The following is a 24,707-nucleotide window of genomic DNA, read 5'->3' as shown; positions in this document are numbered from 1 at the left end:
TTTTTTATTTCTCTATCGGTTCCTTTGGGGGACACAGACCATGGGTGTATGCTACTGTCTCTAGGAGGCTTGACACTATGGTAACCAAAAAGTCGGCTCCTCCCAGCAGGATATATCCGCCTCCAGGCCACTGAGCTAATCAGTTTTTGCTTAGTGTCTTGAGGAGGTGGACACTGGTCTGGTGTTCTCCAGACCAGGTCTCATATTTTTTATTTTTTAGGTTTAGGGAATGTGTTAGTTCTTTATTCCTTTTTCTTTCTTTTTTCAGGTGGGGACTCAGGAACTGCGGTTCACTGTTTCCCCATTGCGAGAGGTGGCAGGTATCTTGGATGTACTGTTAACCCCCTCTCGCCAACGGTCAGCGCTTGGGGTTGTACCTCATGGGTCCGGGTCCCCCTACCTCCCTGTTTGCCTCGCTATGAGCTTGGCTTGCTGGAGGTGACAATGCTGACTGAAGACTACATTCTGAAGACTTCTTTAGGTAAGTTCTTCAGCACAGGTGAGTATTTTTCTCTTCCTAGGTCTTGCAACAGCTGGAGACCCCTGTTTTGGACCTATTCTTACTGTAGCTGGGGCTGGCCGTGGGATACTTTTATTCTTCCCTGCAGGGGGACTGTTTTTTATTATCGGGGGAGCAGTGTGAAAGGGGCAGTGTGTTCACAGTAAGGGGCACTTTATTAGGGCAGTCCGTGTGAGATGCATGCGCCGCAGGCTTCTTCTCTGCGCGCGTGTGCGCCATTTTACTTTCACTTTCGGCAGCCACTGCTGCCGACGGCACTTCGCCCGCTCCGTCCCCCGGGTGCATAGTAGCTCACTACAGGCGGCTTGTGCGCTCGGGGGTTCGGAGCGGGTGCCATTATTAAGTCTCTGTATTTCTTCGGCGGCCCGGCGGGACGTTAGCTCTGCCCACCAGGCCACATAAGCACTGCAGTAGCGCGAACTGAGCCACCAATCAGTGCTGTGCGCGCGTTTGGGGCAGGGGCCAATCACAGCGCCCTTGCATCTGACCCGGCCCCTTCCTTCTATTGGCCGGCGTCTCTTTCTCTCTCCTCACAGCCATAGTGCGGAGTTCTCCTCACAGCAGCTGCCTAGGGACACAGACTTGGGTGAGACTCATTACGCTTGTAAAAACTGCTCTGCAAAAATGCCAGGTTCTGCTTAACCCACTTGTTCTGCCTGCTCCACTGCTCCCCCAGACCCCCCTGCTATTTCTAACCCAGGTGCTCTTTCAGACCCGGTGGGTTCGGCCGCCCCTCCAGCCTGGGTTTCCTCCCTCTCCCAGTCTATACCCGACTTGGCACAGGTCTCCCGTTCTGTGGTGACTGCCTTGGACATAAGCGTACTAGGGGTGTGTGTGAGATGCACATAAGCGTACTAGGGGTGTCTCCTCTGACTCATCCCCTGAGTCTTCTGGTAGACACGGGTGTTCCTCTTGCAGGTCTCGCCCGACTGCTTCTTCAGGCCACACACGTCACTCTTCCAGAGGACGTTCCCGTGGTCACCGCTCTGGCTCCCCTGAGCCACATACCCGGTCGGAGTCTCCCTCTTCTAGGGCTGCTTCCACTCTTTCGCACTCTCCTGGAGAACTGGCGGACGAGGTTTCCGATACAGCATCCGATTCAGAGGACCATTCGGACTCAGTGGACATGGTGAACTCATTGGTTACGGCCATAAGAGACACCTTTAACCTAGAGGACCCAGGAACTTCGGACGTAGTATCCTTTCATCGTGCCCGACTGGCACCCAAAGTATTCAGCTCTCACGCTGAATTTGATGCCATTCTAGAATCTGCCTGGAAGCACCTGAGAAGAAGTTTCAGGCACTGAAGAAAGTTCAAGCGCGATATCCTTTCGCCAAGGACCTCGTCTCTAAGTTGACTTCCTCTCCGTCGGTGGATCCTCTGGTTTCCCGCCTCTCTAAAGCTACTACTTTGCCGCTGGTGGATGCAGCTGCCTTCAAGGATCCAGCAGACAAAAAGGTTGAGTCTTTAGCGAAGTATGCCTTTGAAGCAGCGGGTTCCTTACTGCTTCCTGCCTTCGCCTCCACCTGGGTGTCTAAGGCCCTTTCGGTTTGGTATTCCCAACTCCGTCAGGGCATTCTTTCGGGATCTCCCCCAGAAGAACGATTTGCTCTGGCCCTCCAATGTTCCAAAGCTGGAGACGTTCTGTGTTCTGCTCGCTGCACTCAGCTCGCTGCGCTGCCTTTGCCACCGGTAATCTAATGGCCCTCCGTCGTTCCATTTGGCTTAAAGCATGGAACACGGATGCTGCATCTAAGAAGTCTCTCACCGAGATCCCTTTTGCCGGTTCCTGACTTTTCGACAAGCGCCTGGATGAGATTATCTCTGGGGCAACAGGTGGCAAGAGCTCTTTATTACCTCAAAACAAGTCTAGCACTTCTTTCCTCAGAAAGTCTTCTTCCTTTCGGTCCTTTCGGACTTCTGGTCCCTCTAAAGGGTCCAGCCAGGCGCCTTCACGTGACAAGAAGATTCCCTTTTTCAAGGCGCGTCCCTCTTGGAAGTCGGACACCAACCGTTCGGACTGCTTTGCGGCCAAACCGGGCAACCGCAAACCCACTTCTGCATGAAGAGACGCCCCCACCCGCAGTTTTTTCTCGGGTGGGAGGTCGCCTCCTGCTCTTTCGAGACGTTTGGACCACGCACATTCAGGACTCCTGGGTCAGGGACGGGGTGTCCAACGGATACCGGATAGAATTTGCCTCCCTTCCGAGGGATCGTTTTTTTCAGTCCCGTGCTCCCCTATCTCCTTTGCTTGCAAGGGAATTTCCGGAGGCTCTTCAGCCCCTTCTCATCCAGGGTGTCATTGTCCCGGTTCCTTCAAAGGAACGCTTTCTGGGTTTTCATTCCAATCTTTTCGTGGTTCCCAAGAAAAACGGTTCTGTGCGGCCAATCCTGGATCTCAAACGTCTCAACCAACATCTTCTTATCCGCCATTTCCGAATGGAATCTCTCCGTTCGGTGGTGGCGTCTATGGATCAAAAGGAGTTTCTTTCCTCTGTGGACATCAAGGATGCTTACCTCCACTTTTAAATTTTTCCCGGCCACCAGCGGTACCTCCGCTTTGCGGTTCCGGAAGGTCATCATCAGTTTATGGCTCTCCCCTTCGGACTGGCCACAGCGCCACAGGTCTTTACCAAGATTCTAGCGCCCGTGATAGCTCTGTTACAGTCAAGAGGGGTATCAGTGATACCTTACTTGGACGCCCTCCTCATCAAGGCCTCCACCAGAGCCCAGGCTCTGGAGAATGTGAGCCTCACTCTTCAGACCTTATGTCGCTTCGGGTGGATGGTCAACCGGGACAAGTCTGTTCTCTCCCCCACCCAGTCTCTGGTCTTCTTGGGGCCTCTGCTCGGATTCGCCTCCCGCCGGACAAACGTCTGGCCCTCTTGTCGGGAGTCCGCTCCCTCCGGATACCATCCCCGGTCACCATCCGTACTTGCATGGAAGTCCTGGGTCGGATGGTGGCAGCCATGGAGGCCGTACCCTTTGCCCAGTTTCATTACCATCCTCTTCAGCTGGCGATTCTTGCCCGGTGGGACAGGTCTCCTCTCTCTCGATCGCAAGATTGTTCTCCCTCTCTGGACCCGTCGGTGGCTCCGCTCCCCCCTTCTTCAGGGGCGTTCGTTCCTTCCCCTCCACTGGCAGGTGGTCACGACAGATGCCAGTCTGTCGGGCTGGGGGGGTGTTTTCAGGGATCAGACGGTTCAAGGCCTCTGGCCTCCCCAAGAAGCCCTTCTTTCCATAAACATCCTGGAACTGAGGGGGATATTTCTTTATCTGAAGCATTGGGAGTCCCTGCTTCAGGGCCACCCTGTCCGTGTCCAGTCGGACAATACCACGGCTGTGGCGTACATCAATGGGCAGGGCGGCACTCGCAGCTCAGCAGCCATGTCCGAGGTGACAAAGATCCTCCTCTGGGCGGAACACGAAGTTCCGGCCATTTCGACGATTCACATTCCGGGAGTGCTCAATTGGGAAGCGGATTTCCTCATTCGGTCCTCAGCTGACCCTGGAGAGTGGTCTTTTCTTCCGGAGGTGTTCGCACAGATCTGCGACCTCTGGGGGACCCCAGATGTGGATCTCTTCGCGTCTCGACCAGGAACCCCCTGGCTCTAGCCGTGGATGCCCTAGTAATTCCGTGGTCGGGCTTTGTCCTGCCCTATCTGTTCCCTCCCCTCCTTCCCAGGGTTCTGAGGAAGCTCAAGGCGGAAGGAGTCCCCGCAATTCTGGTGGCTCCAGACTGGCCCCGAAGGGCATGGTACGCCGACGTGGTTTGGCTTCTGGACGACCTTCCGTTCCGTCTTCCACTTCGTCCAGACCTACTGTCACAGGGTCCCCTTTGCCACCCCAATTTACAGTCGCTGCATTTAACGGCGTGGCGGTTGAGACCGCGGTTCTAAGGGCCCGCAGCTTCTCTTCCCAGGTAATTTGCACCATGCTCAGGGCTCGCAAGCCCTCCTCTGTGAAAATTTATAACTGTACCTGGTGGGCTTACTTTCGTTGGTGCGAAACTCAGACCTTTTCTCCAGTTACCTTTTCCGTTCCCCATCTCCTCTCCTTTTTGCAGTCGGGGTTGGAACAAGGGCTGGCTCTCAGCTCCCTTAAGGGTCAGGTTTCTGCCCTTTCCATTCTCTTTCAGCGTCCTCTGGCTTCCAATTCGCATGTCCGGACCTTCCTTCAGGGTGTGGCACACGCTGTCCCTCCTTACCGGTCCTCTTCTCCCGCTTGGGACTTGAACTTAGTTCTAGGCGCTCTCCAAGATGCACCCTTTGAGCCTCTTAGGGAGGTTCCCCTTCGCCTCCTATCCTGGAAGGTAGCTTTTCTTATAGCTATTACTTCCATTAGGAGAGTATCTGAACTGGCAGCTCTCTCCTGCCGTTCTCCTTTCCTGATAATTCATCAGGACAAGGTTGTTTTCCGGCCAGATCCGTCCTTCCTACCTAAGGTCGTTTCGGCTTTTCATCTCAACGAGGACATCGTCCTTCCGTCCTTTTGTCCCTCTCCTTCTCATCCCAGGGAGCGCTTACTCCACAAATTGGATGTGGTACGGGCTGTTTGGACTTATCTTTCTGTCACCTCTTCCTTTCGTCAGTGCGATTCTTTTTTTTGTCCTTACGGAAGGTCGTCGAAGGGGACAGCTTGCTTCCAAGGCCGCCATTTCTTGGTGGATCCGATGTGCTATTTTGGAAGCTTACCGCTGAAGGGGAAGATCCCACCTTTTAGGGTTTTGGCTCATTCCACCCATTCTGTGGGAGCATCCTGGTCTCTCCAAAACAAGGCCTCGGCCTCGCATATCTGTAAAGCGGCCACCTGGTCGTCTTTGCAAATTTTTTCGAGATTCTACCAGGTTCATACCTTCGCATCGGCTGATGCTAGTCTGGGCCGTAAAGTGTTGCAGGCGGCGGTGGTACAGCCGACTGCCTGACCTTTTTTCTCTGCCCACCCTAGGGACGGCTTTGGTACGTCCCAAGGTCTGTGTCCCCCAATGGAGCCGATAGAGAAAAGGAGATTTTTTATACTGACAGTAAAATCTCTTTCTCGAAGGATCCATTGGGGGACACAGTTCCCGCCCTTTTCTGGGGTTCCTATTTGGTTATCTGTCCGAGGGAGTGTTCAGTTAATTTTTCTTCTGGTTCTCGGACAGGTCATGGTTTTTTCCTTTGACCTGTCGGTCTCCTCCTATTGCTCTGGGACTAAAACTGATTAGCTCAGTGGCCTGGAGGCGGGTATATCCTGCTGGAAGGAGCTGACTTTTTGGTTACCATAGTGTCAAGCATCCTAGAGACAGTAGCATATACCCAAGGTCTGTGTCCCCCAATGGATCCTTCGAGAAAGAGATTTTACTGTAAGTGTAAAAAAATCTCCTTTTTTCCATATACGGGGTGGTATGAGGGCTCATTTTATCGGTACAATGATTGTTTTGATCAGACTTTTTGAAAACTTTTTTAGGGTATACAAAGTGACCAAAAATACGCAATTTTGGACTTAGAATTTTTTTTACGTGTACGCCAATGACTGTGCGGTTTAATTAACCTTATATTTTTATAGTTTGGACATTTACGCACGCGGCAATACCACATAAGTTTATATTTATTATGTGTATATATTTTTTATGGAATTTGGGAAAAGGGGAGGTGATTAATGTGTGTTTTTAAACTTTTTTTTTCATGTCGGCTATTAACGCCGGCCCCCAGCTACAGGAATCAGCTGGGGGCTGGTTGGTAGCCCGCGCCCTACCGCGTTAACAGCACAAGGACATGTATACACGTCCTTGGTAGTTAACCAGTTAAATTTTATTTGATTTAACTTTTGCATATTGTACACATTGGGGGAGATTTATCAAAGGATTTAGACTGGTTTTTCTTGTCTAAATTAGTCGCACAGAAAGTCGCAGTCTAAATCTGTGCGACTTTTCTGCGACTTTTGCTCTAGAGGATTTTTAGAACATGATGCATGCAAGTCTATTTTAGCCTGAAATGCATTGAAAAATGCATTGGTGCTGAATTTATCAAAAGCGACTTTTCAGCGACAAGTCGCATAGGCTGAAAGTACGACGAAATGTCAGACCATGTTGGAGCAGGTTTAAATATAGACTAAAGCATAGATCATGCAGTCTGTGCACAGAATTTATCAAGAGCCGTGCGCCATTTGATAAATTCGGTGCACAATAGACCAGACTAACCCTCTGTAGTTTGGTCTATATTGATGCGGGACATAGACAACTTTGATAAATATCCCCCATTGTGTGGGAGATTTATCAAAACCTGTGTAGAGGAAAAGTTAACCAGTTGCATATACAGCCAATCAGATTGTTTCTTTCATTTTTGAGAGGCCCTTTTAAAACTGAAAGATGCAATCTGATTGGTTGCTATGGGCAACTGGTCAACTTTTCCTCTGCACAGGTTTTGATAAATCTCCCCCTTGGTTTGAGGACTTTTGTACTATATTTTAGGCAAATTCTATAAATGTAAAGTTTCAGTTATGGAGCTTTTAGTCCTGTGATAGCAGCTGTTTAACCCTCAATATGCTGTAGTTACTTCTACCCTCGGAATCTAGGTCAGTGTTTCCCAACTAGGGTGCCTCCCGCTTTTGCAAAACTAAGTGGTAGTTACACTCTACTCTCCACGGACAAAGAGAATCCTTTAACCCATGGACTCCAGGAAATAACATTTGCCTGCGTTTTTCTAATATACTTTTGAAAGTTCCTGTAATCTCCTTTTCTTTTATAGGAACCCTGGAACCATATAAACGTTACAAGATTTCAGTGTACCCAATACTAGAGAACAGTACGGAGGCTCCCGCTACCACATACTTCTATATCAGAGAAAAAGGTAGTTATCAGCTCATCTGCATTCTCCAAACTGTCCCATGCAGAGGGTGAAATGTAAACAGGGACAGCGCCAGGGGGTGGCAAACTGGGCGAATTTCTTAGGGCCCCATTTACTAATGGGCACCTAAGTATTGATGAACAGCAGGGGCCATAATCGAATTCGCGATATTTCACAAATAAATGGATGAATATTCGTCCTATGTTTGCGAAATTCGCATATTCACTATATTTGTTTGTTTTTTTCATGTGAAAATTCGTAATGAAATTCGCATAATTCGCATGCGCAATTATATCTCACCTAAAAGAAGGGAGGGATCAGTGTCCAGTCTGGAAGTGCCGATATTTGCATAAAAATTAGCATTTTTAATGCCTCAGAAATTCCCAGTGGGTAATAGATCCCACGCAGAAAAAACAACAAAAAAACCATGCAGAAGCGTGACTACAGATCTAAAATCATAAATTTTATTGATACAAAAAGTTAAAATGTAAATGTGAACAATGTACAACAACTGGAGACATGACAATGAGAACAAAAAATAGGCAAATCTCACCCCAAACGGATAAAATAAAACCAAAATACAAGTGTACAGAACAGCTAAATGCCAAAAGGAAAGTTCATTCAAAATAACCAATACAATACCAAATCCCGAATTAAATCTTAAGTAAATATTACCAAGTGGTGAAAATATAACGGGGAGATGAGACGCCACTGCCCGACGTTTCGCCACTCCCTGGCTTCTTCCGGGGCCTGGAAATTAAAAATAAAAATTAGCATAAAAGGAAAAAAAAAAGAATATTGGTCATTACCAATATATATCACTATATTCTAAATATTCGCAAAATCGTGAAGCGCTGATATTCGTGGTGAAAATTCACATTTGGAATATTCGCGCTCAACACTACACCTAAGAACAGAAACCACAGGAGCAAGCTAAAAACACTCAGTACTATTTATTAGTGCATGGTGGTTATATGGAAATTAACTGTAGTGTTTTTTTATACTAAATGGCAGTATTATATGGGTACTGTCGGGGTTAATAACTCATTTATTAATTATTAATTATGGTCAACAAAAATATGAAAAATATTATGACCGTTATGAATTGCCAAAAATATACAAACAATGCAACTATTTTCCCAGATATGAGTTCTATGAAGTAGTAGTGGTAGAAGTAACTTTTGCAATATAATAAAATAATAACATAGTTATTATAAAAGCTGATGTGCAGGTTTATTGGTTACAATTAATTAAAGGAGCAAAAGACTTGATGTCCAGCGAGGTGGAATGCAAAACAGGATTTCTTTATTTAGGACACATGGTCAGCACATAAAACCAACGCGTTTCGGGTCAGGCAGGACCCTTAATCAGGCCATGATTAAGGGTCCTGCCTGACCCGAAACGCATTGGTTTTATGTGCTGACCATGTGTCCTAAATAAAGAAATCCTGTTTTGCATCCCACCTCGCTGGACATCAAGTCTTTTGCTCCTAGTATTAGGCCGGAGGCACTGTCGGGCCAGTCCGTGCGGAGTGTGGGGATTGCAGTGGAGGTGAGCCGTCTTGTTCATTTGAAATTAATTAAAGGGGTTCTCCACCATAAGGGGATTTTAGTATGTACCTGGCAGACAGTAATGGACATGCTTAGGAAGGATCTACACTTGTCTTGGGGATAAATGGCCATGTTGTGAGATTTCCATAACACTGTGGCTAGTTTTTTGTGAACTGGTATTTCCTGTTTGAGTTTTCTTTTATTGACTACAAATCCCATAATTCCATTTTTCTCCCTCCCTCATATCAGCCACCCCACCCATTGAAACACAAATGAGCTGCACACTATGTGTGTACTGTATATTCTATATCTATTATATTATCCACAGCTCCTCTTTGTGGTCCTACTGCTAAAGTAGTGGAACTGAAAAAGACTGAGGTGACAATAAGATGGAATCCACTCAGGCCGAATGAAACGAACGGCTTTATCACCGCCTATAGTATCTTCTATACACCCGTACATGGATCTGAATCTGGTAAGTACAGGTATCTGCACATTCTGCATTTGTTTTTTTCTTCTTTTCATAGAGGTGGGGGTAGTCAGGCATTGATAAGGAGTGTACCGTAAATGCATTATCTGGTGCCTTTTGAAGTAAATGAGCTCCCCCTAGTGGTCATGGCTGTGTAAAGAGAAGAGCACCACAAATTCATATTAAAGGAAAAGTCTCCTCCTACAAAATTCTAAAAAACATATCCCCTGTATGATGCCCCGGCTCTCCCCAGGAACGGCGCGTCAAGACCCCCGCCTAAAGCGAAGGCCCCTCCATATATCTGAGAGCCGGGGCTCCATACAGGAGATCGCAGGGGCCCCAGACCCCCCCCCCCCCCCCTTATGCGGATAGGGGATACGTTTTTCAGAATTTTGTAGGGTGAGACATCTCCTTTAATGGTGAAACCATATTGCAGTGTTTTCCAACCAGGGTGCCTCAAGCTGTTGCAAAACTACAACTCCCAGCATACCCGGACAGCCGGAGGCTGTCCGGGAATGCTGGGAGTTGTAGTTTTGCAACAGCTGGAGGCACCCTGGTTGGGAAACAGTGCCATACTGAATCAAAAGAGGTGTAGATAGGTCTATTTAAACCACCTGTTTTACCAATATTATGCATTATTATGTGGTTTCTATAAGGCAGAGCCAGTTACAGAAGAACCAGGTTTGGGCTGAGGGTGGGGACATATTGGGACCTCACTGTGTCACTTTTCAGGGTTCTTATTTAAAGGGGTACTCCGGTGGAAAACTTTTTTTTCTTTTTTTAAATCAACCGATGCCAGAAAGTTAAACAGATTTGTAAATTATTCTATTAAAAAAACATCTTAATCCTTCCAGTACTTATTAGCTGCTGAATACTACAGAGGAAATTATTTTCTTTTTGGAACACAGAGCTCTCTGCTGACATCACGAGCACAGTGCTCTCTGCTGACATCTCTGTCCATTTTATGAACTGTCCAGAGTAGGAGAGAATCCCCATAAAAAAAACATATGCTGCTCTGGACAGTTCCTAAAATGGACAGAGATGTCAGCAGAGAGCACTGTGTTCCAAAAAGAAAATAATTTCCTCTGTTGAATTCAGCAGCTAATAAGTACTAGAAGGAATAAGATTTTTTAATAGAAGTCATTTACAAATCTGTTTAAATTTCTGTCACCAGTTGATAAAAAAAAAAAAAAAAAAAGAAGTTTTCCACCGGAGTACCCCTTTAACCCCTTGACGACGCAGGACGTATATTTACGTCCTGCGCCGGCTCCCGCGATATGAAGCGGGATCGCGCCGCGATCCTGCATCATATCGCTTCGGTCCCGGCGCTCATCAACGGCCGGGACCCGTGGCTAATACCACACATCGCCGATCGCGGCGATGTGCGGTATTAACCCTTTAGAAGCGGCGGTCAAAGCTGACCGCCGCTTCTAAAGTGAAACTGAAAGTGACCCGGCTGCTCAGTCGGGCTGTTCGGGACCGCCGCGGTGAAATCGCGGCATCCCGAACAGCTGACTTGACACTGGGAGGACCCTTACCTGCCTCCTCGGTGTCCGATCGGTGAATGACTGCTCCGTGCCTGAGATCCAGGCAGGAGCAGTCAAGCGCCGATAATGCTGATCACAGGCGTGTTAATACACGCCTGTGATCTGTGTAAAAGATCAGTGTGTGCAGTGTTATAGGTCCCTATGGGATAACAATGATCAGTGTGTGCAGTGTTATAGGTCCCTATGGGACCTATAACACAGTAAAAAAAAAAAAGTGTTAATAAAGGTCATTTAACCCCTTCCCTAATAAAAGTTTGAATCACCCCCCTTTTCCCATAAAAAAAATAAAACAGTGTAAAAAAAATAAATAAATAAACATATATGGTATCGCCGCGTGCGTAAATGTCCGAACTATAAAAATATATCATTAATTAAACCGCACGGTCAATGGCGTACGCGCAAAAAAATTCCAAAGTCCAAAAAAGCGTATTTTGGTCACTTTTTATACCATTAAAAAAATGAATAAAAAGTGATCAAAAAGTCTGATCAAAACAAAAATCATACCGATAAAAACTTCAGATCACGGCGCAAAAAATGAGTCCTCATACCGCCCCGTACGTGGAAAAATAAAAAAGTTATAGGGGTCAGAAAAGGACAATTTTAAACGTATACATTTTCCTGCATGTAGTTATGATTTTTTCCAGAAGTGCGACAAAATCAAACCTATATAAGTAGGGTATCATTTTAACCGTATGGACCTACAGAATAATGATAAGGTGTCATTTTTACCGAAATATGCACTGCGTAGAAACGGAAGCCCCCAAAAGTTACAAAATGGCGTTTTTTTTAAAATTTTGTCGCACAATGATTTTTTTTTCCGTTTCGCCGTGCATTTTTGGGTAAAATGACTAATGTCACTGCAAAGTAGAATTGGCGACGCAAAAAATAAGCCATAATATGGATTTTTAGGTGGAAAATTGAAAGGGTTATGATTTTTAAAAGGTAAGGATGAAGAAACGAAAGTGCAAAAACGGAAAAACTCTTGAGTCCTTAAGGGGTTAAGCCAAGGTGGGCAGATAAGAGATGATGTGAGTGGCCTCCCCGATCTTATGTGCTAATAATGACTCGGAGTAATTTATTTTATTTCTTTATTTCTAGTGGTTACGGTGAACAGTGACGTCTATGAATGTTCTCTGCGCTCGCTGATGCCGAACACTCTCTACAGCGCCTACGTTGTAGCGTTCAACAGAGCTGGGAATGGAAGCGGAGACCACATTCAGTTCCACACCCTGTCAGACAGTAAGTCAGGTCCACGCTTAAAGGGTATTCCATGAAAAAAAAATACATTTTTCTTCATATCAACTGGCTACAGCAAGATTTGTAAATTACTTCTATTTAAAAAAAAATCTTAATCCTACCAGTACTTATCAGCTGCTGAAGTTGAGTTGTTCTTTCCAGTCTGACCACAGTGCTCTCTGCTGACACCTCTGTCTTTCTCAGGAACTGTCCAGAGTAGGAGAGGTTTGCTATGGGGATTTTCTACTACTCTGGACAGTTCCTGACATGGACAGAGGTGTCAGCAGAGAGCACTGTTGTCAGACAGACAAGAACAACTCAACCTTTAGTAGCATGGCCTCTACATAGAGCCGCCATGCTGATTAAAGGGGTATTCCAGGAAAAAACTTTATATATATATATATATATATATATATATATATATATATATAATCAACTGGCTCAAGAAAGTTAAACAGATTTGTAAATTGCTTCTATTAAAAAATCTTAATCCTTCCAATAATTATCAGCTCCTAAAGTTAAGTTGTTCTTTTCTGTCTGACAACAGTGCTCTCTGCTGACATCTCTGCCTGTCTCGGGAACTGCACAGAGTAGAAGAGGTTTGCTATGGGGATTTTCTTCTACTCTGGACAGTTCCCGAGACACGTGTCATCAGAGAGCACTTAGACAGAAAAGAACAACTCAATTTCAGCAGCTGATAAGTACTGATAGGATTAAGATTTTTTAATGGAAGTCATTTACAAATCTGTTTAACTTTCTGGAGCCAGTTGATATGAAGAAAAAAAGTTTTTTCATGGAAAAATCCTTTAATACTGAGCGTGTCACCGGGTCACATGTGGACCTAGTAGAATAGCATAACACGTACAGTATACGGCAGTATTAGGCTGCGTTCACATCAGAGTTCGTTATTGACTTTAGTGGAGAAAAAATCCTGCATGTCAGGTTTTTTTTTCTTCAGTAAAATCATGAAAAATAATGGACCCAAAATGGGACCTATCTGGTTCTGTTGGTGTCCGGTGTCACAACCTCCGTCCCAGCGCCATTATCTGCAGTTGTAACGGAGCACCAAAACGCTGATGTGAACATTGCCTTATGTAGATACTCTATAAACTGTGATAGTACTATACTACAGCGTTTAGCAAGTACTATACATCAGTGTGTTATACTATACTATATAGCAGTGTTATGTGGGTACTATATGGCAGTATTGTGCATACTGAATTGCAGTAGGATGTGGGTACTGTATAGCAATATTATGCAGTTAGTTTGTGGCAGAATTATATGGGTACTGTATGGAAATATTGTGCAGTAACTATGTGGTAGTATTATATGGGTACTATATGGCATTTTATGTGGGCACTATATGGTATTTATATGTGGTTACTATATGGCAGTGTTAGGAGAGTACTAGATGACAACATTATGAGGATACTATAATGGCAGTAATATGTGCATACTGTATTGCAGTATTATGTTGGTACTGTACGGCAGTATTATATAGTTACTATATGCCAGCAATGACTGTATGTCAATACTGTATAGCAGTATTATATGGATACTGTATGGGGGCTTTATGTGGGTACTAGATGGCATTATTATGTGGGTACTAGATGGCATCATTATTTGAGTACTATGTGACAACATTAGGTGGCAACTATATGGCATTTTCTCTGGCGCTCTTCATTGGGGGACACCTATACTGGTGGGTATATGCTCTTGCCACTAGGAGGCGCTGACACTAGGAATAAAAGTTGGCTCCTCCCTGGCAGGATATACCCGCCCACTGGAAGTGAGGTAATCAGTTTTAGGTAGTGTCAGTAGGAGGCAAGACACAGGTCTAGGAGCTCCTCAGACCCGGTCTTTTTTTTATTTTCTAGTAAGGGCTGTTTAATTAGGTTTTTATCTCCCTTTTGTTTCCCTTTTTTTTCAGGTGGGGGTTCAGGAGCATGGAGCTACCTGTTCTTTCATATACAACAAAGGGGCACAGGCATATAGAGTATGTACTGTTAACCCCTTCTCGCCAATGGCCAGTGCCTGGAGGTTTTACCCTGGGCCTGGGTCCCCCACTGCCCCTGCTCGCCCCACTATCTTAGCCTGGTATGATGCAGCGTGGCCATAAGCTGGTTGAAGACCGGTTATGGCGGCAGTAGCTCCATCCTTCTTCTCCCTCTGAACAGTGCGCGAACCTGGAGGTCAGGCAGCTTCCCCTCTCTGGTTCGCGCACCCCACGGATCTTGCTGCGACCGGTATGTGCTTACCTGCGGCTGTGCTGAGGTACATCTCCAGCAGTGTTAGCTCCGCCCCTCCACCATTGTGGTGTCGGCAGTGCTTTGTAGTCTGCGCGGCTCCGTGGTCTCCCTGAGCCCCAGTCTGGTAGGAGCTCTTCCGGTCCGGCTCGCTCTTGTTCCCTGGTCTCTGAGCTGTGCGGCGCTGCACTTCTATATGCGCTTTTCCTGGCCGTCGCCGCTTCAAGGGCTCCTGCGGGTGCATTTCCTTTGTGTCCCTGCAGGAGGGGCATGGTGCAGGCGTCCTTGCCTGTCTAATGCTGCTTTCACACTATAAAGTTCTTCCGTTTTAAAGAGCCGTTATAATGTTCCGTTTTGAAAACCCTTAAAATGGCGATTAAACTGCAGTTACAAAATCCCATTAAAGTCTATGGGATTTTTACATTAGCCGTTTTAACCCATCATAGCCCGTTATTAATATCGGATGTTATTTGTGACGGGAGAAAATAACGGTACATGCACTATTTTTCTCCCGTCACAAAATAACGTCCGTTATTAATAATGGGCTATGACGGGTTAAAACGGATAATGTAAAAATCCCAGACTTTAATGGGGTTTTGTAACGGGAGTTTAATGGCCATTTTAAGGGTTTTCAAAACGGAACATTATAATGGCTCTTTAAAATGGAAGAACTTTATAGTGTGAAAGCAGCCTAACTTGGGAGACCTTGTGGACTGCATGAGCGCAGGGCGCCTAGCTCCCCACGCTTCCCTTCCATGTGTTTTTAATGAAAAAATAAATAAAAAAAATCTCTGCTGCTGGTCCCTCAGAACATTTAGTGTTGTTTGGTACCCTCTTGTGGCCAATGAGGTAATTGTGCCCTTATTTTCCATTTCTACTTGTGCCATCCATTCACTATTACAGCTTTGGCCTGTAATATCTGTTCTTTTCAGCTTGGTATGTATGGTGGGTGTTTTATTGTTTGTCTCCCTGCACGGGCTCTGACATGGCAATTTACTTTGAGTCGGTTGAGGTATGCCTCTGGCATACCTATTTTCGGCAGGGTTTTCACTCTGTCAGGTTGCGTAGGTGACCCGTCGTGGCGGGTCCTTGCCAGGGATTTTGCAGGGGTTACAGTCAGTGACTGTCCTGTACAGGTGAGCGCCATGACATGTCTGTAATGTCTGCCGGTCACCCATCGTGGTTTCTTATCTTGTGTATACCATTTTCCCTCCTCCACAGGCTGCCACATTTGCAGCAAGCACCCCGCATCCCCACGTCCAATGTGTGGTCTCCCTGGAAGTGTTCCTGGGTGGGCATAGACTGGACCTAATATCATTATGACGGACAGTCGTCTCATCTGTCTCTCTAGAGCCGGTTTCAGTCTCTTTCCTTTTCCCAGTGGTTTTCTGGTCTCCACCTTCTGCTCAGGCGTATTCGGCTCTCTGGCATTTTTTCGCCATGTTCTCTTGAATCAGTTGACTCTGGATGGGGTCTCTTGTTGTTCCCTTTTCCATTGTTGTTTTCCAGTCGGGCTAGACCTTTGTCTGGTTCTGTGTTCCTTGGCGTTGTGTTCCTTGGCATTGTGTTCCTTGGCGTTGTGTTCCTTGGCGTTGTGTTCCTTGGCGTTGTGTTCCTTGGTGTTGTGTTCCTTGGCGTTGTGTTCCTTGGCGTTGTGTTCCTTGGCGTTGTGTTCCTTGGCATTGTGTTCCTTGGCGTTTTGTTCCTTGGCGTTGTGTTCCTTGGCGTTGGGTTCCTTGGCGTTGGGTTCCTTGGCGTTGGGTTCCTTGGCGTTGGGTTCCTTGGCGTTGTGTTCCTTGGCGTTGTGTTCCTTGCGTTGTGTTCCTTGGCGTTGTGTTCCTTGGCGTTGTGTTCCTTGACGTTGTGTTCCTTGGCGTTGTGTTCCTTGGCGTTGTGTTCCTTGGCGTTGTGTTCCTTGACGTTGTGTTCCTTGGCGTTGTGTTCCTTGGCGTTGTGTTCCTTGGCGTTGTGTTCCTTGGCGTTGTGTTCCTTGGCATTGTGTTCCTACTTCCTCCAGGGTGGTTCCTGCCCATCTGTCTTCCTAGTCGACCTTTTCTTGTCTCTCTATATGGACCGTAGGTTTAGAGTCTCTGCGAAGCACGGTCCCTTCCTTGGCGTCCTAGTCCATCGCCATGGCCAGGGGATCTTCCGGGAGCTCAGTTTCTGGGCCTCTGTTATCTCTGGCCGGGGGTCTCATCCGCAGGCCTTACGGACGAGTGGGTTCAGTCTCGGGACTGATCCCCTTTCTCTAGTGGTTGTTCTTCCCCCCCCTAGGGGACTGCTTTGGTACGTCCCATCAGTATAGGTGTCCCCCAATGAAGAGCGACCGAGAAAAGTAGATTTTTTTCATACTCGCCGTAAAATCTTTTTCTCATTGGGGGGACACCGCACCCAGCCATTTCTTCTTTTTCTGTCCGGATATTCTTTTCCGGTTATTGGGTTTCTTATCCGGGATTCTTTTCTAGGGTCCTTCGGACATATTTCTTTTTTTGGCTTCTCCTACTGCTTTGTGACAAAACCGATTACCTCACTTCCAGTGGGCGGGTATATCCTGCCAGGGAGGAGCCGACTTTTTTATCCTAGTGTCAGCGCCTCCTAGTGGCAAGAGCCAGTATCGGTGTCCCCCAATGTAGGCTACGAGAAAGATTTTGCGGTGAGTACAAAAAAAAAATCTCCTTATTATGTGCAATACTGTATTGCGGTATAATGTGGGTATTGTTTAGCATTACTATGTGGATACTATGTAGCAGTATTACATAGGTAATGTATGAGAGTAATATGTGGGTACCAGATGGCATTATTATGTTGTGTACTTACATGTCAGCATTATTTTAGTATTATATGAAAATATTCTTCTAAAGGCAAAAGGGGGTACTAGCAAGGCGTACCTAATAAAGTGGCCAGTGAGTGTGAAGTTACCTGTTGTATTATGTGCAGGCAGCGAATATATCGGAGCGCTGGCTGGAACATTGGGGACGTGTTTGCTGCTGCTGTTGGTGCTTGGAATTACATATAAATACAAGAAAGAAAAGTAAGTGAACCCCATTGAGATACGCACCATGGAGTTAATGTAATATTTACCTGTTAGCTATGTTTAAATCAGTGTTTCCCAACCAGTGTGCCTCCAGCTGTTGCATACGCACCATGGAGTTAATGTAATATTTACCGGTTAGCAATGTTTAAATCGGTGTTTCCCAACCAGTGTGCCTCCAGCTGTTGCAAAACTACAACTCCCAGCATGCCCGGACAGCCAAAGGCTGTCCGGGCATGCTGGGAGTTGTAGTTTTGCAACAGCTGGAGGCACAATAGTTTGGATCTTTGCACGCTTATAAAAGAGGTATGCAGTTTATATGGGAAATGTTATATTAAAGTGGGGGGTCCCGACTCCCATTGAAGAGGAACAGTAGTATATGAAGCCTATACAGGCAAAAGCTCCATGGGAAAGACAGTAAAAACATGCAAAATAATCCCCTTTAAAAGAAATACACCAAAGAGATTCTGTATCTTCACAACCACCTTGAGCTTAAAAGGGGTATTCCAGGAAAAAAACATTTTTATATATCAACTGGCTCCAGAAAGATAAACAGATTTGTAAATTACTTCTATTAAAAAAAATCTTAATCCTTCCAATAATTATCAGCTGCTGAAGTTGAGTTGTTCTTTTCTGTCTTGCAACAGTGCTCTCTGCTGACACCTCTGCTTGTCTCAGGAACTGCACACAGTAGTAGAGGTTTGCTATGGGGATTTGCTTCTACTCTGGACACTTCCCAAGACACGTGTCATAAGAGAGCACTTAGACAGAAAAGAACAACTCAACTTTAGCAGCTCATAAGTACTGAAAAGATTAAGATTTTTTTTTAAATAGAAGTCATTTACAAATCTGTTTAACTTTCTGGAGCCAGTTGATATATATACAAAAAGTTTTTTTTCCTGATAACCCCTTTTAAAGAAGAAATCAGAGCTGATTTCTTCAAAAAAACAGCACCACCCCTTGCCCTCAGGTTGTGAGTGGTATTGCAGCCCAGTTCCATTGAAGTAAATTGAGCCAAGTTGTAATACCACATACAACCTGAGCACAGGGGGTGGCGCTGTTTTTTTTTTTTTTTTAAGTAGAAATAATCTCTGTTTTTCTATTCCTGGATATGTTTCATGCTGCCCAAAACGGCAGGAATAATACTGAATCTTTACTACATGACCCATAATCTCCATCGTCATCTTGTCTTGTCTTATTTTGCAGGATCAAAAACCTGTTATGGCCCAAGGTACCTGACCCATCCTACAGCAGCATCTGTGACTGGCCCTCAGACTGGCTGCAGGTATATAGGCGTTTTTGCAGCCCATTTATGATATTTTTTTTATTTTGCTTACATAGGCTTTGTTTTAGAGCAGGGGTCTCAAACTCAAATTATCTGGGGGCCACTGGAGGTAGCGGCTGGGTGAAGCTAAGCTGCATGCACCTCTCACATATAATGCCCCCATCATTTGCCCCTCACATAAAACGCCCCCATCATGCGCCCCTCATCATCCACCAGCAACACCCCCCACCAGCAGTAACACCCCCATCATCCACCAGCAACACCCCCCCCCCCCCTCATTCCCCCTACCCCCCTGTGGTAATAGCATGAGCTGACGGATGATGGGGGTGCTACTGCTGGGGGGGGGGGGAGAGAATTAGGTAGGCAGCAGTTTTCCTACATTAGGAAGGTAGCAGTTTCCCCACATTAGGTAGCATAGTTTCCCCCCATTAGGAAGCCATAGCACAGTTTCCCCACATTAGGTAGCCGTAGCACAGTTTCCCCACATTAGGTAGCATAGTTTCCCCACATTAGGTAGCCGTAGCACAGTTTCCCCACATTAGGTAGCATAGTTTCCCCCCATTAGGAAGCCATAGCACAGTTTCCCCACATTAGGTAGCCGTAGCACAGTTTCCCCACATTAGGTAGCATACTTTCCCCACATTAGGTAGCCGTAGCACAGATTCCCCACATTAGGTAGCTGTAGCACAGTTTCCCCATATTAGGTAGCATAGTTTCCTTACATTAGGTAGCCGTAGCACAGTTTCCCCACATTAGGTAGCATAGTTTCCCCACATTAGGTAGCCTTAGCACAGATTCCCCACATTAGGTAGCCTTAGCACAGATTCCCCGCATTAGGTAGCCTTAGCACATTTTCTCCAGATTAGGTAGCCGTAGCACAGTTTCCCCACATTAGGTAGCCGTAGCACAGTTTCCCCGCATTAGGTAGCATAGTTTCCCCACATTAGGTAGCCTTAGCACAGATTCCCCACATTAGGTAGCCTTAGCACATTTTCTCCACATTAGGTAGCCATAGCACAGTTTCACCACATTAGGTAGCCTTAGCACAGATTCCTCACATTAGGTAGCCGCAGCACAATTTACCCACATTAAGTAGCCGTAGCACAGATTCCCCACCTGGACAGCGCTACTCACTCACTGCGCACGCCTCCGCCAAGAAGTTCCCACAGGCAGATGGTTGCCCCATCATATGTGCACTGGGTCCCATGTAGCAGTGTTTGCCGAAGTGTGTAAAGTATTTCGGCATTTAGCCCTTCTTGCCCAAAGCAGGGCTAAATGCCTGAAGAAATCACCTGCCCAGCGCCCGGAACTGCATGTCCCAGGCGTCGGGCGATACAAATCCGGGCCACAAAATTTTGCTCCACGGGCCAGGAGTTTGAGACCGCTGTTTTAGAGAATAATGTAGAGGTTCTTGTGTATGCCTTGTGCTTACCTGCTTTAGCTGATGTGGCAGGCATGGGTATGCAGCCATACTGACTGCAATTCCATCACTAAAATGATTTCCTAATGCTGCCTACATTTCCCATGAATCCTCTGGCTTTGTACAGAGAAGGTGGAATCTGATCACTGCATCTGATCATCTAATAAGACTGCTGTTGCTGGAGATCACCCATGTGAACTGATTAGACTCATAAGTGGGTTGGGGTCAGTTCACATTGTGTCATTTAAATTTTTTTTATTTATAATCCAATTATTTGTTATTTAATGTGTTTTCTTATTCACATTGCAATTTTAGAGAAATATTCTTATGGGGCAAAAGTGATTTGTCTTACAACCACAATTGAGATGTTTAAAGGGGTATTCCAGGCAAAAACTTTTTTATATAAATCAACTGGCTCCAGAAAGTTAAACAGATTTGTAAATTACTTCTATGAAAAAAAAATCTTAATCCTTCCAATAGTTATTAGCTTCTGAAGTTTTCTGTCTAACTGCTCTATGATGATGTCACGTCCCGGGAGCTGTGCATGATGGGAAAATTTCCCCATAGGAACTGGACAGCTCCCGGGACGTGAGTCATCATTGATCAGTTAAACAGAAAACAACAACTCACCTTCAGAAGCTAATAACTATTTTTTTAATAGAAGTAATTTACAAATCTGTTTAACTTTCCGGAGCCAGTTGATATATAAAAAATGTTTTTGCCTGGAATACCCCTTTAAGATCTGAAGTCTTTAGGCTGTGTTCACATTTTAAACTTTTACTGTTTACTGTTTTCATTTTTACTGTATTTACACTTTTCTTGCTGCAACCTTTTAAAGGGTACCTTTCATCAAAACATTTTTGATATATTATAGATTAATGTATGCAGAATAACTTCACAATTGCATGTTATTAAAAAATATGCTTCTTTCTATTTAATTTTCCACTTTGAAAAAATGACCACTAGGGGTCTCCCTACCAGTCCTTTTTTTTTTTTATAGATTTCAGACTCATGCTGGAGTCCTAAATCTCAGACTGCAGCCGGGACACACACAAACTCACCACTGCTCACTGCCAGGGAGCAGTGCTGAGCTTGTCTGTGTCCCAGCTGCAGTCTGAGATTTAGGACTCCAGCATGAGTCTGAAATGCTTTCTGCCAGGACTGGTAGGGAGACCCCTAGTGGTCATTTTTTCAAAGTGGAAAATTAAATAGAAAGAAGCATATTTTTAAATAACATGCAATTGGAAAGTTATTCTGCATACATTAATCTATAACATATCAAAAGTTTTTTGATGAAAGGTACTCTTTAAAATTGTGGAAAAAAATGGCATGTTTTACTGTGATTTGCACCAAACAGAAAAAGAACACCATGTGAACGCAGCATCAGAGGCGGTGTAGAACTACTATATATCCTGATCTCATCGCAATAGCAACAGCAGTATACAGATAGAGCTGGAGGGAAGGTGTACAACTACTACAGTATATAACCTGATCCCATACAGATAGCAGCAGCAGTAGACAGAGTTGGAGGGTAGGCATATAACAACTATATATCCTGATCCCACATAGATAGCAGCAGAAGTATACCGATAGAGCTAGAGGAGAGGTGTATAACTAATATATATATCCTGATCCCATAGAGATAGCAGCATACAGATAGAGCTGAAGGAGAGGGGTTGGGGAGATCACTGGAGCAATCTGATTGTCATCCTGTGGTTTGCAGGAAGTCAGCTGACCCAGGTCTGACTACTTCCTCTGGCACATTATACATTGTGATTTTCTGATTGGTGATCACACATCCCAGTTACATTAATGAAATTCATAGAAGCGGCTGTGTCGGAATAAAACAGGTGGCGCTGTAGGACTAGTGGCGGTGAGTGTGCTTGATAGGGACAAAAAAAAGAAAACCCAGAGTGCTTCTTTAAGGAAGGTCTCTACAAAACAAGATGACAACCTATATGGCCATATTACTGTACTCCAGCTTCCATAGCAGTGTCTGGTGTTGTGGCTCAGTCTATGGATGTTTTTGGGGTGCCCTCATGACACTCTCTTCTTCCCCTCCAGACTCTCCAACTTCTGGATCCAGTGTGGACAGATGGGGCGCTTCACTCCGGAAACCTCCAGATTCTCCATGCTGTGTATGTAAATGATAGAAGGGACAGGGAGCTTCTACTTCTGGACTCGTGGAGCAGCACCCAGGACAAGGTGTCCCTGGACGAGTCCTCCATAGTGATGCATTATGCAGCCACAGAGAAGCAGCCGGAGCCTTGTTTGTTGCTTCTCGATTCAGCGGCAGAGACCTGCAGCTACTCCCGAACTGCAGCAGAGAGTAGTACGCCACTGGATCTGGTCTATAGAGAAGATTCTGCCACATTTAACCCTTACTTGAAAAATTCTGTACAGACCAGAGAAATGTTACACATGACACATGAGGGCACTAACAGGTAGAACACAACACAGAAACACTGTAAAAGGTATAATGATGTGCATTGGGAAGACCCACAAAGCCTGCCCCCCTAAGAGTAAAATGTTACCAAAATTAAAAGGGTTAAACATCGCTGATTTCTTCCTAAAACAGCACCACTCCTGTCCTCAAGCTTGTGTGGGATATTACAGCTGAGGACAATTGTGTTGCTGTTTTTGGAAGAAATCAGCTGATTTTTTCTTTTTTTTTTGGAAGTTTGAAATGACTCTGCTTATTCAGTCAAAGTCTATACTGCAAAGGTTATCTCATGATAAGCAGCAGGGTAAGTTACTGACTGCTCTATCGGTGGCCAAGAGCAGACAGGACAGTAAAACTCTTAACAGAATTATGCTCTATACAGCTTCCCTGTCACACTATATAGGTCATCACTTCTTGAGGATTATATTGGCTTAAAGGGGTACTCCGCCCCCAGACATCTTATCCCCTATGCAAAGGATCATGGGGTGGTTTGCCACTGGGGACCCCCGTGATCTCCCTGCTGCACCTGGTGTTCATTTAGAGCGTCGGGTGCAGCTCCAGAAGCTTGTGACTTCACGGCCACGTTCTCTCAATGTAAGTCTATGGGTGACGTCACGAGCCTCCGCCCCGCATCGCCAGTCATCCGGAACGGAGTGAAGTTCGCTCTGTGCACCTGATGTCTGGGGTGCCGCAGCCGAGATCGCGGGGGTCCCCAGCGGCGGGACCCTTGCTATCAGACATTTTATCCCTTATCCTTTGGATAAGATGTCTAGGGGCGGAGTACCCCTTTAAAGATACTTTTTCTGTTTACCTCCCATTTTTGCAGCTACCATGTAGTGTATGATATATAGTTCTACTCCAGCTGTTGTGAAACGACAACTCCCAGAGGCCATGTAGTTTTCCTGACTGCTACAGTCCTTTCAGGCTTCATAAGTTACAGTAAACAGATTCCTCCATCATATTTCTGTAAATATTCTATTATATCTTTTTATGTGACAAACACTGAAGAAATGACTCTGCTACAATGTACAAAGTAGTGAGTGCACCGTCTGCGCAAGGCTAGGTTCACACGTTTTTACAGTTCCCGTATCAGGTTTTTTATTAAAAAAAACGGATTCCTCAAAACCTGACTAAACTGTATCAAAACGTGTGTGCAAATTTTTATCTGTATGCGGTTTGAAAAATGATGTCTGGTGGCATCAGTTTTTTAAGAAAAAAACATATACGTTTTTAACTTTTCACTCCATTATGAATAAAGTTTCACTTGTCTGATTGAAATTCCAAGAAAAAAAAAACGGTGCTAAGTCAAAAACCGTATGGAACCGTACGCACATACGGTTCTGTACGGTTCCCATTGACTCCCATGTTAAAATACAAAGTATACAGTTTTTCACCCGGACGAAAAACCGTGGTAGGCCACGGTTTTCTGTCCAGAAAAAAAAAAAAGTAAAAAAACTGTATGGTTTGAAAAACTGAGGCAACAGTATACATTATGGTGCATACAGTTTTGAATGGGAAGTCTATGGGCTCGGTTTTCTGTACCGTTACATATGAGTTTTTCTTTTATGAAAACCGTATGTCGAAACCGTATAACAAAAGCGTGGTGTGAACCCACCCTAACAGTGTTTAATGTTGTATCTGCTCAAAATAACTTTACACACCAATAGGCTATATACAGCTTCCCTGCCACACTATAGGGAAGAGGGCTACAGTAACCATTAATGGCTGTATGTTTCATTATACTGTCCTGCCTGCTCTTGGCCTCCACAATAGAGCAGTCAGTAACTTACCCTGCTGCTAATCATGAGAACTTGCTTGTCAACTTTGCAGTATAGACTTTGACTGAATTGACAGAGTCATGTCAAACTTTCAAGCAGGGGATATTTTAAATAAGTTAGGCTGGGTTCACACCACGTTTTTCAAATACGGTTACCATATATGGTTTTCCGCTAAAAAACGTTTGGCAAAAACTGTATGCAACTGTATACAACCGTATGACTCCAAATTAGAACATGCGGTTTTTCCCCGTACGGTTCTATCCGTTTGCATCATTTTTTTCCAACGGTTTTGCTATTTTGTTGGAATTAGTTTTCCAGCAATTTAATAAAGTTATTATTGTTCTATTGAAATTCC

At 45.2% G+C, this 24,707-nt stretch overlaps 1 protein-coding gene across 4 annotated transcripts in view; it reads left to right on the top strand.

Moving 5' to 3' along the window:
• IL31RA (interleukin 31 receptor A) overlaps positions 1 to 24,330 on the top strand; it is a 64,189-nt gene extending 39,859 nt beyond the window's left edge. For all 4 annotated transcript variants that reach the window (XM_056547553.1, XM_056547569.1, XM_056547563.1 and 1 more), the window contains 6 exons: positions 7,249 to 7,350; positions 9,226 to 9,372; positions 12,012 to 12,152; positions 17,333 to 17,426; positions 18,633 to 18,711; positions 22,196 to 24,330. In XM_056547553.1, coding sequence (XP_056403528.1) covers positions 7,249 to 7,350; positions 9,226 to 9,372; positions 12,012 to 12,152; positions 17,333 to 17,426; positions 18,633 to 18,711; positions 22,196 to 22,579 — 947 coding nt within the window. In that variant the 3' untranslated portion in view covers positions 22,580 to 24,330. The remainder of the gene's footprint in view (positions 1 to 7,248; positions 7,351 to 9,225; positions 9,373 to 12,011; positions 12,153 to 17,332; positions 17,427 to 18,632; positions 18,712 to 22,195) is intronic.
• Positions 24,331 to 24,707: the final 377 nt, after the last annotated feature.

Source organism: Hyla sarda, chromosome 1 (assembly GCF_029499605.1).
Source record: "Hyla sarda isolate aHylSar1 chromosome 1, aHylSar1.hap1, whole genome shotgun sequence".
NCBI lineage: Eukaryota > Metazoa > Chordata > Amphibia > Anura > Hylidae > Hyla > Hyla sarda.
This window is presented reverse-complemented; position numbering and strand designations above follow the sequence as displayed.